Source organism: Eptatretus burgeri, chromosome 1 (genome assembly GCF_056783735.1).
Source record: "Eptatretus burgeri isolate ZD-2024b chromosome 1, Ebu_testis_v1, whole genome shotgun sequence".
NCBI lineage: Eukaryota > Metazoa > Chordata > Myxini > Myxiniformes > Myxinidae > Eptatretus > Eptatretus burgeri.
Genome location: NC_140961.1, coordinates 71,104,514 through 71,117,354, shown reverse-complemented (window position 1 = coordinate 71,117,354; position 12,841 = coordinate 71,104,514). Strand labels below are relative to the sequence as shown.

Genomic DNA, 12,841 nt, shown 5'->3' with positions numbered 1-12,841 from the left:
GCAAAACCCTCGACCATTCATTCCTCTTCCACTTTTCTGACATAATGGTATTTGATACTTGCCATAATTTGAGGTCATGTTTTGTCCTAGTGTATCACATTGAAAAGACAAAGCACTCTGTTTCTCATTGTACAACATATGACGGCAAAAGATAGGCCATGCCTGTAAATTGTTTTTGCTTTTACATGAATTTAACTCACCCCACTTTTTTGTTGTATACATGATCAAGGTTCGTGGAAGGCACTTCATCTTGAGGAGAGATTTTTTTTTCCTCTACAGACTGAGACTCATGTTAGAACAAGGTTTAACAAACATTGGGGTAGCGGGGCAGAAATTGGGCACAACCAACAGGGGAGAGAGAGAGAGAGAGAGAGAGAGAGAGAGAGAGAGAGAGAGAGAGAGAGAGAGAGAGAGAGAGAGAGAGAGAGAGAGAGAGAGAGAGAGAGAGAGAGAGAGACGCAGAGAGAGAGAGAGACGCAGAGAGAGAGAGAGACGCAGAGAGAGAGAGAGACGCAGAGAGAGAGAGAGACGCAGAGAGAGAGAGAGACGCAGAGAGAGAGAGAGAGACGCAGAGAGAGAGAGACGCAGAGAGAGAGAGAGAGAGAGAGAGAGAGACGCAGAGAGAGAGAGAGACGCAGAGAGAGAGAGAGAGACGCAGAGAGAGAGAGAGAGAGAGACGCAGAGAGAGAGAGAGAGAGACGCAGAGAGAGAGAGACGCAGAGAGAGAGAGAGACGCAGAGAGAGAGAGAGAGAGACGCAGAGAGACAGAGACAGAGACAGAGACAGAGACAGACTGAAATCATCAAGGAAGAGGGTAATGTTAGGAAGGATTAATGCGGGTAATGAAGATCATGGGTTAAAATTGGGGATGACATGAGGAGGCGGAGCATTGCCTGCTTGAAGCCCTGGAGGTAAGAGTGGGAAAGAATGACTCCTCGAAGGCAGTTTCTCCCAGAAACGGGAGAAGCAAGGAACAAATGAGTTGAGGTGTGCAGACAGCCTGAATCTTAGATGTTCAACAGGAGAGGGTGACTAGAAGAACACATGCATCCTGGCATTGCTGGGGAGGATTGGAGGACTGAAAGAGCAGAGGAAGAAATATCAGAGAAGAGGGAGGAAAAAAATAATAATAATCACTAACCTGCCTGCGATGTGAAAGCAACAGACCTTGTGCTTTGGCCTCATTGCTGGAGATTCAAATATTAGTACTACTACTACTACTACCAATTATTACTGCAAAAACAAGTAAAACAAACGTTTTAGGACCGTTTCCCCATTTTTTTTTATCAGGGGGTTGATGAAATTATGGCATTCTTTCATACGGATCTATCCATTGATTCAGTTTCGTGCAAACTCAAATCTTCCACATCTTTGACATTTTCAATCCATATCTTTTTAGGGGATGTTTACTCAGCTTTCTTCCTTCCACCATGAACATTATTGCTTTCCTTAAAGCTTTACCATGCACATGGCCATACCAACCAAGTTTTCCCTTCCTCAGTTATTCATTAGAATTGGTTTTTAATCTCTTCCTGACGTTTGATACCATCATTAAGTTTTTTTTTTAATCCACTGTTTCAAATTGTACAAGCAATGCCATGAGCTTTATACATTGTGGACAAAGGTGATCACAAGGAACTTTGACACATGGGGAGGCCATTTGGCCCCGCATGCCTGCATTCCACCAACACCAGATGAAATAAATCCATCAGGCTTTTGACTTAATCTCATTGGATGGAGGAGGGTAGGGGAGAGGTGTTCATTCTGAAAATGAAATCAACATTTCAACTCAGTTTATTATTACTATTAAAAAAAAAATTGGGGCAGGGGGAGAAGGCAGTTGGAGGGTGAGGAATGTATAAACTCAGACCAAACATTAATCTTTTTATGAGACCCTCTCACAGACATCACAATCACTATGCATGTGTACTATCACTCATCCATCAGCAAGCTACGTACAGAACGGCCTAAAAAGTCGCTTAACCCCTGCTGAATTTCTCGCACCTCCCTTCCTCCCTTCCCCTCAAATTCAATGGTGCAAGGAGGATGATTGAGTGCATACAGATACAATGACTCATGAATTATTGCAAGTACTACACAATAAAACCTGTATATTAAAATAGTTAAAGAACGAATGCTTGACTCAGGCCACCCTGTACAAGTTCTGCCAATATCCTTTATGGTAGAAACCCTGGAGAGGAATGCCAAACGATGATGAAAAATATATTTCAACAAAATGTCTGATTTTCTGGTACAGTGTTTTGTATCATATGAGCCATTGATAAGTAAACAGTGATCCCACATCCAGGGTCAAAGTGACTTCAGTGCACTAGAGCAATCTTTCAAGGTCAGTTTACCTTGTGTTGTTAATGGCAGTTTTGATTGGTACTAATCTCTGCTCATTTGTAATTTAAGAGGATTCTCAATGGAAACCTGAACTTTGAATCCCTCATCATCAATTGCACTGCATAGTATAGCCCACTTTACTCCTCACAGGCTTGTAAGGCACTCATTGATGGCATCATGTAAATAAAGAAAACAGACTTTTGATCAAAATTCTTCTTCGTTAATTTAAATGATAAACATTTGTACTTTGAAATTGATTTTATATTGTTATGTTTGTGATATTAATGTTTGCCAATTGTAATTCATGTCACCTGTACTTTAAAGGGCATGTGACATGAAATAGGTTACTTTTGAGTGTTTACTTGTCCGACTCGTATCATATTGTTAATCAATTTACTGTTAATGATGCATGTGTTTGTGTGAGTAGCCTTTAACACTGAAGTGACTTTTCTTGATCCACGTCACTATAACGAGCAGAGCGCCATTTATGCCAGAAGTCTGTTGAAAGAAGAATAAGAAATATCAGTTGTGCAGTTACTTGGAATATATTCAACGTAATTGGAAAAATAAATCGAGAATACATGCTCCTTGCCTTTTAAGTTGGTCAGTAAGTGAAATAGGTTACTTACAGCCACTCAAATTGCAACACAGGTGAATTTCACCAGCGGATTGTCAGTGTGCAATCCCAAAGTAAAAAAGCACATCTTTGATGTGCTGCTCTAAATGGTTCTGTGGCTATGAAAAATCAATTCGTTCTGAATACAAATAAACCTAGAAGGCTCCAGCTGTCAAAATTCCATGACAAATGAACCACGAAAATCTTAAAACGTACAATGGAACAATGATTCAACATTTTTTGTTTGAAATGTAGCTTTTTGAAAGCATTTTGTGATCACATTTTCACAGGCCGAGTGTTGAATATTTTCTGGTTTGTTAGTAAGTCCATGTTGTACGTTCACAGGTTTCATTTCATGTGCATACATTGGTGTGTTCGCATTGTACAGTTTCACAAGTTCACAGGAAATCGATACAGATTTGCAGGCTTCCTATTTGCTATAATTTTTAGTTTTTGTTTTCCAGTGTTTTCTTGTTATTGTTTTTGTTTAAATACAATGGGTTTTATTGACTGAAAGTTAAACAAGGCATGCTCACCATTTTTGGAAGCAAAGTAAAGCTGACATTTCGGCTGTTAGGCCTTCAACAGAAAAGTCGAGTATTCCTCTGTTAATGTACAATTGGTTTCATTCGACATCATTGATGTTCTATAGTTGTTGTTAAAGTGTTTAAGGTTTAAAAAAAACAAAAACTGATCTTAGGTTGTACATAAATCACATGTATGAAAAAGATACATCAATGTGCTTTGTCACCCATTGTACATGAATTGCAAGGATATTAGTAAACGATGGATAGGTCAATATAGCATACGGGATATATACTGTGGACTCCAGCATCATTTGGCATTATACTAAACAGACTAACCTGATTCGTCTTCATATCCTGTTTGCCTGCTCAGGGTAACAATGCCCACAACAGTATGATATACGTTGTCACGTGATGGCGATTGGATTATTTATCTGATATAACAATGGAATGTATCAGCGAAACACTGATAAGAGTATGTTAACCACCATGGTAAAGGCCCAGTCACACCTTGACGTTTTCGCCAGCTTATGCCGATTTTTGGAAAATTTGTGTAAAACGCTGGTACACGTCGAATACGTTATGGGTACGTTTTGTATATGTTATGACCACGCTGAAAAACACTGCCATAAGTGGTAGTACGCTGGCTTTAAACGTTGAACTTTTGGGTTTTCCTCAAATTTTTTCATGCTTCAAATTTTACGACGTATGCCGGCGTATGACGCACACGTTCCGCTACGCTGGCCATAAGTTGTAGGCACGTTATGCGATCGTTGACGCACGTTGAAACACGCTACTTGTAAGTTACTCATTAGTCGAAACACGTTGAGGTAATGTTTAGCGTACCTGAAACTTATTTATAACCTATGAGTAATGTTTTGTAAGCACGCTACACGAACGTTGTTCACACTTTGCAACACGTTACTACTACTACTACTACTACTACTACTACTACTACTACTACTACTAATAACATCGACATCACTAAATTCTCTCGAATTACTACTACTAATAACATCGACATCATTAAATTCTCTCGAACTACCACTACTACTACTACTACTATCAACATCGACATCACTAAATTCTCTCGAACTACTACTACTCCTATTACTACTAACATCGGCATCACTAAATTCTCTCGAACTACTACTGCCACTACTACTACTACTACTAATAACATCGACATCACTAAATTCTCTCGAACTACTACTACTACTGCTACTACTACTACTACTACTACTAACATCGACATCACTAAATTCTCTCGAACTACTACTACTACTACTAATAACATCGACATCACTAAATTCTCTCGAACTACTACTACTACTACTACTACTACTACTACTACTACTACTACTACTACTGCCACTGCAAATGACATTGACATCTACTCAACATGGAGTCTGGAACACTGACGGGTTCCTCTTGTGAAGCCCATTTGTATATACCAATTCCCCTAAACGCTGCCAATACGCCATTATACGGTAGCTGTAAGTTAGAAACACGTTCAGTAAGTTCTGTGGTCGTCCGGAAGACGTCAATCAAATTCGTCTACATTCGCCAATGTGCGTTTGAGATACGTTACACATAGGTTCAAAGCATGCTACTCATAGGTTCAAAGCACGCCACTAATAGGTTCAAAGTGCGTTATTCGTAGATTAAAAATTAAGTTTCGGGTATGCTAAACATTACCTCGACGTGTTTCGACTTATGAATAACTTACAAGTAACGTGTGGCTGACGTGTGTAAACGATTGCGGAGCGTGCCGAGAATTTATGCCAGCGTATGCGAAACTTGTGAGCCATACGTCGAGTACGTCGTAAAATTTTCAGCATGCTTGAAATTTCACGACGTACTAGACGTACCATGTAATATGCCAGCGTACTTCATTGTTTTTCATCGTGCTCCTAACATATACACAACTTACCCATACCGTATTCGACGTGTTCCAGCGTTTTTGACACATTTTTCATAGGTCGGCATTTGCTGGCTAAATCGTCAAGGTGTGACTGCGATGTTGACACTTCCAATTTTCAGGCGGTTATGATTTAAATCTGCGTGCAGCAGGTTTTTAACAGAGAACGCCACGAGTTCGTCGGCGATACGTGCAGCGCACTATGACTAAGTTAAACTATCGTTGGGCATAGGTTGTGAACGCCGACAACAGGCTAAGCATTCGTTGGTATAAGTTATCTTTAACACAACGAAACGTTCTGTGCCCGTTACTAATACGTTATGCATACGACCAAAACTTAAAAAAAAAACCTCAAAACTTCAGCGTACGCCAACGTTTTACGTGCATTTTTATACGTTGCCATTCCTGGCTAAAACGTCAAGGTGTGACTGGGCCTTAAGCGAGGTATGTTGATGTTTTGAGCATTCGCCCTTTGCCAGAGCAAAATATCATGTGATGCAACAGTTTTATTGATTTGATTTTATTGAGTGGATGGGATTTTTCATTTATTGTAATCTATTATAGTTAGAAGTTTTTATATACTTTAGAAATAAGTTTTTGTATCCTTTATTTCAACCTGTGCATGGCATCATGAAATCAGTACCTATTTTTCTTTCATCCACTTTATTTGCTTAATCTTCCAGAATTAAAATTTTTATTATTTTATACACTTATCTGCGTTTTCCCCACTCTTTTGTTCGGTGTGGGTACAGTCGTGGCCAAAAATATTGCCACCCTTGCACATTTTTCAAATAATGCACCATTTCTTCCAGAAAATTGTTGAAATTTAAAAAATATTTTGGTATCCACGTTTGTATTTCTTTGGTTTGCAGTGTAGCAAAACAAACAAAATACAGTATTCGCTTATTCCACACAGAAATCCCAAAAATGGCCTGGACAATATCATTGGCACATTTTAGAAGTTGTTAAAAATAATTACATTTCCAGCAGGTGATTCTCCTTTACTTTGGAATTGAACACACCTGTGGTGAGTTTCAGGTGCATGCATTATAAAAATCACTCATTCAACCAGTTTGAATAGAGAAAATGAGTGATTCTGCTGTTTTAGGTCACTGTGTGCACTGCAATGAGCATGGAGAAAAGAAAGAAAACCAGAGAATTGTCTGAGGAGGTCAGACACAAGATTGTGGCCAAGCATGGACAATCTCAAGGCTACAAGTCCATCTCCAGAGACCTTGATGTTCCTGTGTCCACCGTACACAATGTTATCAGGATGTTTTAGGCCCATAGCACTGCATCCAACCTCCCTGGACGTGGCCGCAAGAGAAAACTTGATCGAAGATTGCAGCGAAGGATTGTTCGAATGGTGGAGAAATCACCTCAATCAACTGCCAAACAGATTCAAGCTGACCTTCAGACACAAGGTACAACAGTTTCAACTCACCATCTGTCGCCAACTCAATGAAAGTGGGTTCTATGGTAGGAGTAGGAGACCCAGGAGAACCCCACTGCTGAGAGAGAGAGAGATAGATATATATGAAAGCCTGACTGGAGTTTGCCAAAACACACCTGAACAAGCCAAAATGCTTTTGAGAGAATGTCCTATGGACAGATGAGACGAAATTAGAGCCTTTTGGTAAAGCACATCATCTCTATGTTTACAGACAACAAAATTAAGCCTTCAAAAAAAGAACACCTTCCCTACAGTCAAACATAGAGGAGGTTCAGTGACGTTTTGGGGTTGTCGTGCTGCCTCTGGCACTGGGTGCCTTGAACCTGTGCATGGCATCATGAAATCAGATTACCAAAGCATTTCAGAGTGCAATGTTCAACCCAGTGTCAGAAAGCTGGGTCTCTGTCGAAGGTCATGGGTCTTGCAGCAGGACAATGACCCCAAGCACACTTCAAAAATCACCCCAGAATGGTTCAAGACAAAACGTTGGACTGTTCTGAAGTGGCCAGCAATGAGTCCAGATCTAAATCCCATTGAACACCTGTGGGGAGATCTGAAAACAGCAGTTGGGAGAAGGCACCTTTCAAATCTGGAGGAACTGGAGCAGTTTGAACAAGAAGAGTGGGCCAAATTGCCAGTAGAGAGGTGTAGGAATTGCTTGCCTGCAGCTTTTTTGTCCACAGGCTGTGCTGCCAAATATTAAGTCAAGGGTGTCAATAATTTTGTCAATGCCATTTCTTTTTATTTTCTGATTTGAAAGGATATATTAAGTTCTGAATCAAAAACAAAGGTTCTGTAATATTAACAGTGACATAAAGAATTGTGGAGACCAAATACTTTTGTCAATTTCAACTTATTTTTCGAGAAAATTGTGAGTTATTTGAAAAAAGTGCAAGGGTGCCAATATTTTTTGGCCATGACTGCATATGCATGTGTCTTGTTTGTTCAAAAAAGGCTCTTCGATGAGTCTATAAATATCTGACAAAATATAAATTCGGCAAATAGTTGCCGTTTTGACTAAAGCATTGTGGAATATGTTTAACTCTATGAATTTATTATTCAGTATGTTATGAGAGCGAATAAACTAAACATTCATATTTTATGCAGCATGTAATTTTTCTTTCCCCCAAATATTCTGCTTTTTGGTTTTTAACTTATCTTTTTTAATTAACCCCACCTTTTGACAATCAAACCTGCTTATGAGAATATATGTCCATAGTCCATACCCACTCGATACTTACACCCCCTCCAATTTGACATGTCATAACACATCTTTTAACTGTCTGTGATTTATGTGTGCATATTTGTCTTTCTCTGCCATTCTCGCCAAAATAGAAATGTGCTTTCATCCATGATTCCTTCACCAATTTTTTTGCTTTTCCTCATTCAGGTTCAGTGAGAGCATCCAGCGTCTTCCCTATCCTGAGTGCCACTCTGCTGCTCCTCGGCGGGGTGTCTGTGGCGGCATCAGAGTTTTACAAGAACAGACACAACATTTTGCTCAGTGCTGGAATCTTCTGCGTGTCTGCGGGTGGGCTATCAGGAAGCCAAAGTCAAACATTTTGGTCAGCAGTTTTTTCTAGGCCCCCAAAAAGAGAAGTCGATGAGTGAAGGCTGTACATCTTTGACTAATCTATAGAGGTAGTGGAGGATATGATTTATCAACTGGTATGAACAATTAATTTTTTTCAATATCCTGAAAAACTGAAAATATTGTGATTTTTTTTTTTTGTATACATTGTCAAGGCTCAAATGAGAGCAAACACACAATGCACAGCAAGGTGGACATGATACAAGAGGGGTGGGAGAGGGAAGGACAAAACAGTGGGGAACAGAAACATTAGGAGATCTGTGGAAGAGAGAGAGATGGGATGGGAAACATGGGGTATACAAGATGGACATTACAGGGACTTTTAGGAAGGAAAGCAGGGAATTTGAAGGAGGTGGGCTTGGGGTGGATTAACGGGGGTAGAAAAGATTGAGGATTTGGATGGAGGATTATAAGAGGGGATGGTGAACAGCTGTTTTGAATGCCTGGAGAGACGAATGGGATTGAACAGAGTGAGGGAGTTTATTCCAAAGGTGGGGGAAAAGAGGAATGAAAGAATGAAGGTGAGCAGTGATTCGTGATTTTGGTAGTTTTACCAGAAGGGGGTTGTTGGAGGACTTTGAGCACCCTGCGGAAATATGGTGCGGACAAATCTCAGACAGAGCAGGGCGGGGGGGGGGGGGGTGAGACTGGATAGGAGACAGTAGAAGACAGAAAGACCACTGACCTGCCTGCGGTGAGAGTAAGAGAGGCCTAAAGACTCAGCCTCATCGCGTGAAGGCTGTGCATCTTTTACTAAGCTATATAGGTAGTGGAGGATCAGAGATTGTGATATTCCCAATTGAATGTTTTGTCTTGTTTTTATTTAAAAAAAAATATCGTTGGAGGAATGTGAGAGTGCTGTGGGGGTTTTTTGGCAGAATTATAATGCCGATCCAAAGTTGTCGAAAGGAAATTTAAGGAGTCAAACATGAAATGTGGAAGGCAGAATACACACTCCTTTTGTGGGGTATCAGTGAGCCAGCTGACTATTGATGACGCTTAGATAGCAACAGGGTAATTCATAAATCAGAGATTAAATTTTTTTTTATACATTGTCGAGGCTCGTATGAGAGCGAACACAACGCACAGCAAGAGGGGCATGAGACAAGAGGGGAGGGAAGGACAAAACAGTGGGGAACAGAGGCATTAGGAGATCTGTGGAAGGGAGAGGGATGGGGTGGGGAACACGGGGGTATACAAGATGGACATTACAGGGACTTTCAGGAAGGGAATTTGAAGGAGGTGGGTTTGGGGTGGATGGTGGTAGTGGTCGTATAGCAGCTTAGCTGCCGGGGTGGCTATCATTTCTTGAAGTGCGACTGTGTCGCTGATGCAGTGCCCCTATACTAGTACACACGCTGGAACTGGTACTCATTTTACCGACCTCGGAAGGATGAGTCAACTCCCTGGTGTATTAATTCAGCGGCCGATGGGGCTTGAACTCAGGACCCTAGGATCCCAAGCCGCCACCCTAACCACTGAGCCAACACCAGGCTACGGGGTGGATGAATGGTGGCAGAAAATATCGTGGTTTTGCATGGGGGAAGACAAGAGGTGTTGGTGAATAGCTGTTTTGAAGACCAAGAGGGAAGAGTGGGATTGAACAGAGTGTGGGAGTTTTTTCCAAAGGTGGGGAAAAATATGAATGAAAGAGTGAAGGTGAGCAGTGATTTGTAATTTTGGTAGTTTTACCAGAAGGGGTTGCTGGCGGACATTGAGCGCCCTTCGGAAATATGGGGGAGACATATTGCAGAGAGAGCAGGGGGTGGCGAGACCGGAAAAGCTTTATGAAAATCTGGTTCAGATTGATATGCTCATGTTGATAAAGAGTGCTTTGTCGAAGAAAATGGTGGCCGCAAAATTTTGAAGACAGACAGGTCAAGTCAGGTATGGGAGCATGCGTCAGAGCAGCCGGAACTCCAGTGACCTGCGTCTGGCCATCCCCCAGGGAGATGCCTAGCCCATCTCCATCTCCTTGAGATGCTGACCAACTTGCTGCAAACACGAGGCACGTGGTCAGCTCATCCTCCATTCACGAGGCTCCCTCGCTGAGAGAATCTGGTGAGCAGGATCAGCATCACGAAAACGAGCCACATGTCGAAACACCTGCAGCTGACGCTCACGGACTATGCAGGTAACAAATCTCATTTGAGTCTCTCAGCAACTGCTCATTGAACACAAACTCTGACCAGCAACAGCCAATACTTCTCCGAAGAGACCTGGTATCAAAGGAATTAAGTCTCCTCAGATCCCTGGTCAGAGTCAAAGTTTCACATCAGCAGAGCAAGACTGGAAGCACCAAGGACCTGAAGACTCAGACTTTCGTCCTCCTGCATAGGTACCAGCAGCGCCACACCGCATGATCCAGTGAATCCATGACTCCCCATGCCCGATCCAGACATCTATTGACCTCTGGCTCACAGCCAGCAGAGACATGAATATCACTGTAAAGGTAATTGAATCTCTCCATGACATCAACATCCTCACCACAAAAAGGTACAGACAAGATAGCAGCATCCAATGTCATCGAAAGCCTGGATCTTAGTTTTCACTCAAGAAACCCGTAATCCCAGTGGCTCCGACTCCTCGTTCAGCACATTGAGGGCCCCCAAAAGGATATCCATAGTCTCCGCAAAGATGACTGCATCATCTGTGAAATCATGGTCAGAGATCTTGACATTCCCAAACGATGCATCACAGCATGATCTCTCTGACATCCTCCCCAGAATCCAGTCCATACAAGTGCTGAAAAGTGTGGGGGCAGCACACACCACTGACGAACTCCAATAACAACTGGGAATAAGTCGGAGATGGCATCATCACATCTCACAGCACTCTCCGTACCAGAGTATAGTTCATACATCAGATTGATCAGTTTTGGTGGCACCCCACAAAGACCAAGAATCCTCCAGAGGGCATCCCGATTCACTGAATTTAACACTTTGCAGAGATCAACATAGACTGCAGCAACCCCTGCCAAAACTCTCGTCTGTGTTCAGTGAGGACCCGAAGAGCAAGGATACGGTCAATCGTTGACTTCTTTAGTGTAAAGCCTGACTGCTCTGGATGCTGGTGCTCAAACAGATTGTGGCAAACCCTATCAAGAATTATCTGAGCAAAGACCTTGCCCAGCACTGAGAGCAGCATCACCCTTCAGTAGTTGTTGCAGTCCTGGCGATCACCCTTCCCTTTCCAGAGAGGGACAACAAGGCGTCTCTTCCAGTCAATTGGGATGATGCCAGTGTTCCAGGCAGAGCACAGAACTGCAGGCAATGACATGAGTACAGCATTTCCACCATCCTTGAGAAGTTCAGCATGGATTACACAGATCCCAGGACCTTAACCCAATTTCAACCGGTTCACCGCAGCCTGTGTTTCCACAAACGAAGTTGGATCACCATTGTTTGGAGAGTCCAATAGGGATAGTAACACCCCTGACATCCAACTCGACAGCTGGTGGATCAGCCTGGTACAACCGCTCAAAGTAACTGGCCCAGCAGGCCTTCACTTCGGACTCCTCTGTCAAGAGCCCACCACCCTCTGCTCTAACTGCAATACACCGAGGACCGGGCTTAGAGGAATGCAATGCGCGAATTACCCTGCAAACAAGACCAGAATCACTTGACCATAGGTGGTGCTCTCCCACTTCACACATTTCTCGCACATCGGCCTCCTTGTCCACCCTTAGTGCACATTCACTTTCATGCCTCAAGCTCCCTGAACAGCTCAGTTCTGTCATTAAGCCTGGCCCTGCAACTCTGGTCAATGGTATCCAATGTACCTTGAGAGACAAATTTCTTCTTCGCCCTACGGTGAGTTCCAATACATCTACCGGCAACATCAAGCATGGTGGTCTTGAAGGCACTCCACGACTCTTCAGGATTCCCCAAAGCACCCAGACCCCCTAAATCCCCACTCAGCCTGTTCGCAAACTCCTCAGCTACCCTCTCATCCTTGAACTTGCCAACATCCAGCCTCGGCTCGGATGGTACCATTCTCATGGATTTAACTGCAACTTCAGGGTTGCTACAACAAGCCTGTGGTTTGCATTGAGGAACTGAGCACTCCAATATACACAACAGTTCTGGATCATCATCCAATGACCATCAAAGAGCACATGATCAATCTCCTTTGCCACACCACCAGCGATGGAATACCTAGTCCAGCGATGAGCCTGTTTGTGCTGAAAGCATGAACCGGCCACCCTAAGTCCATGACTTCTCACAAAGTCAAGGAACTTGGTGCTATTCTAGTTCACAGTTCCAGACTCATGGGGACCAACGCATGTCTCATAACCATCCCTATCAGTTCCAGTTGATGCATTGAAATCCCTCAAGACGAGAACAGCATCTCGCCTGGGGCACTTATCAACCACAGACTTGAGCACGGC

The 12,841-nt window shown here is 42.6% G+C and overlaps 1 protein-coding gene across 7 annotated transcripts in view; it reads left to right on the top strand.

Annotated features, from left to right (window-relative positions):
- Positions 1-12,841, top strand: part of LOC147034710 (voltage-dependent calcium channel gamma-2 subunit-like) — a 233,714-nt gene that overhangs the window by 184,021 nt on the left and 36,852 nt on the right. For 5 of the 7 annotated variants that reach the window (XM_085887508.1, XM_085887536.1, XM_085887500.1 and 2 more), the window contains exon 3: positions 8,251-8,391. The exons of the other annotated variants lie outside the window; for them this stretch is intronic. In XM_085887508.1, the coding sequence (XP_085743634.1) occupies positions 8,251-8,391 (141 nt within the window). The remainder of the gene's footprint in view (positions 1-8,250; positions 8,392-12,841) is intronic. 7 annotated transcript variants of the gene reach the window in all.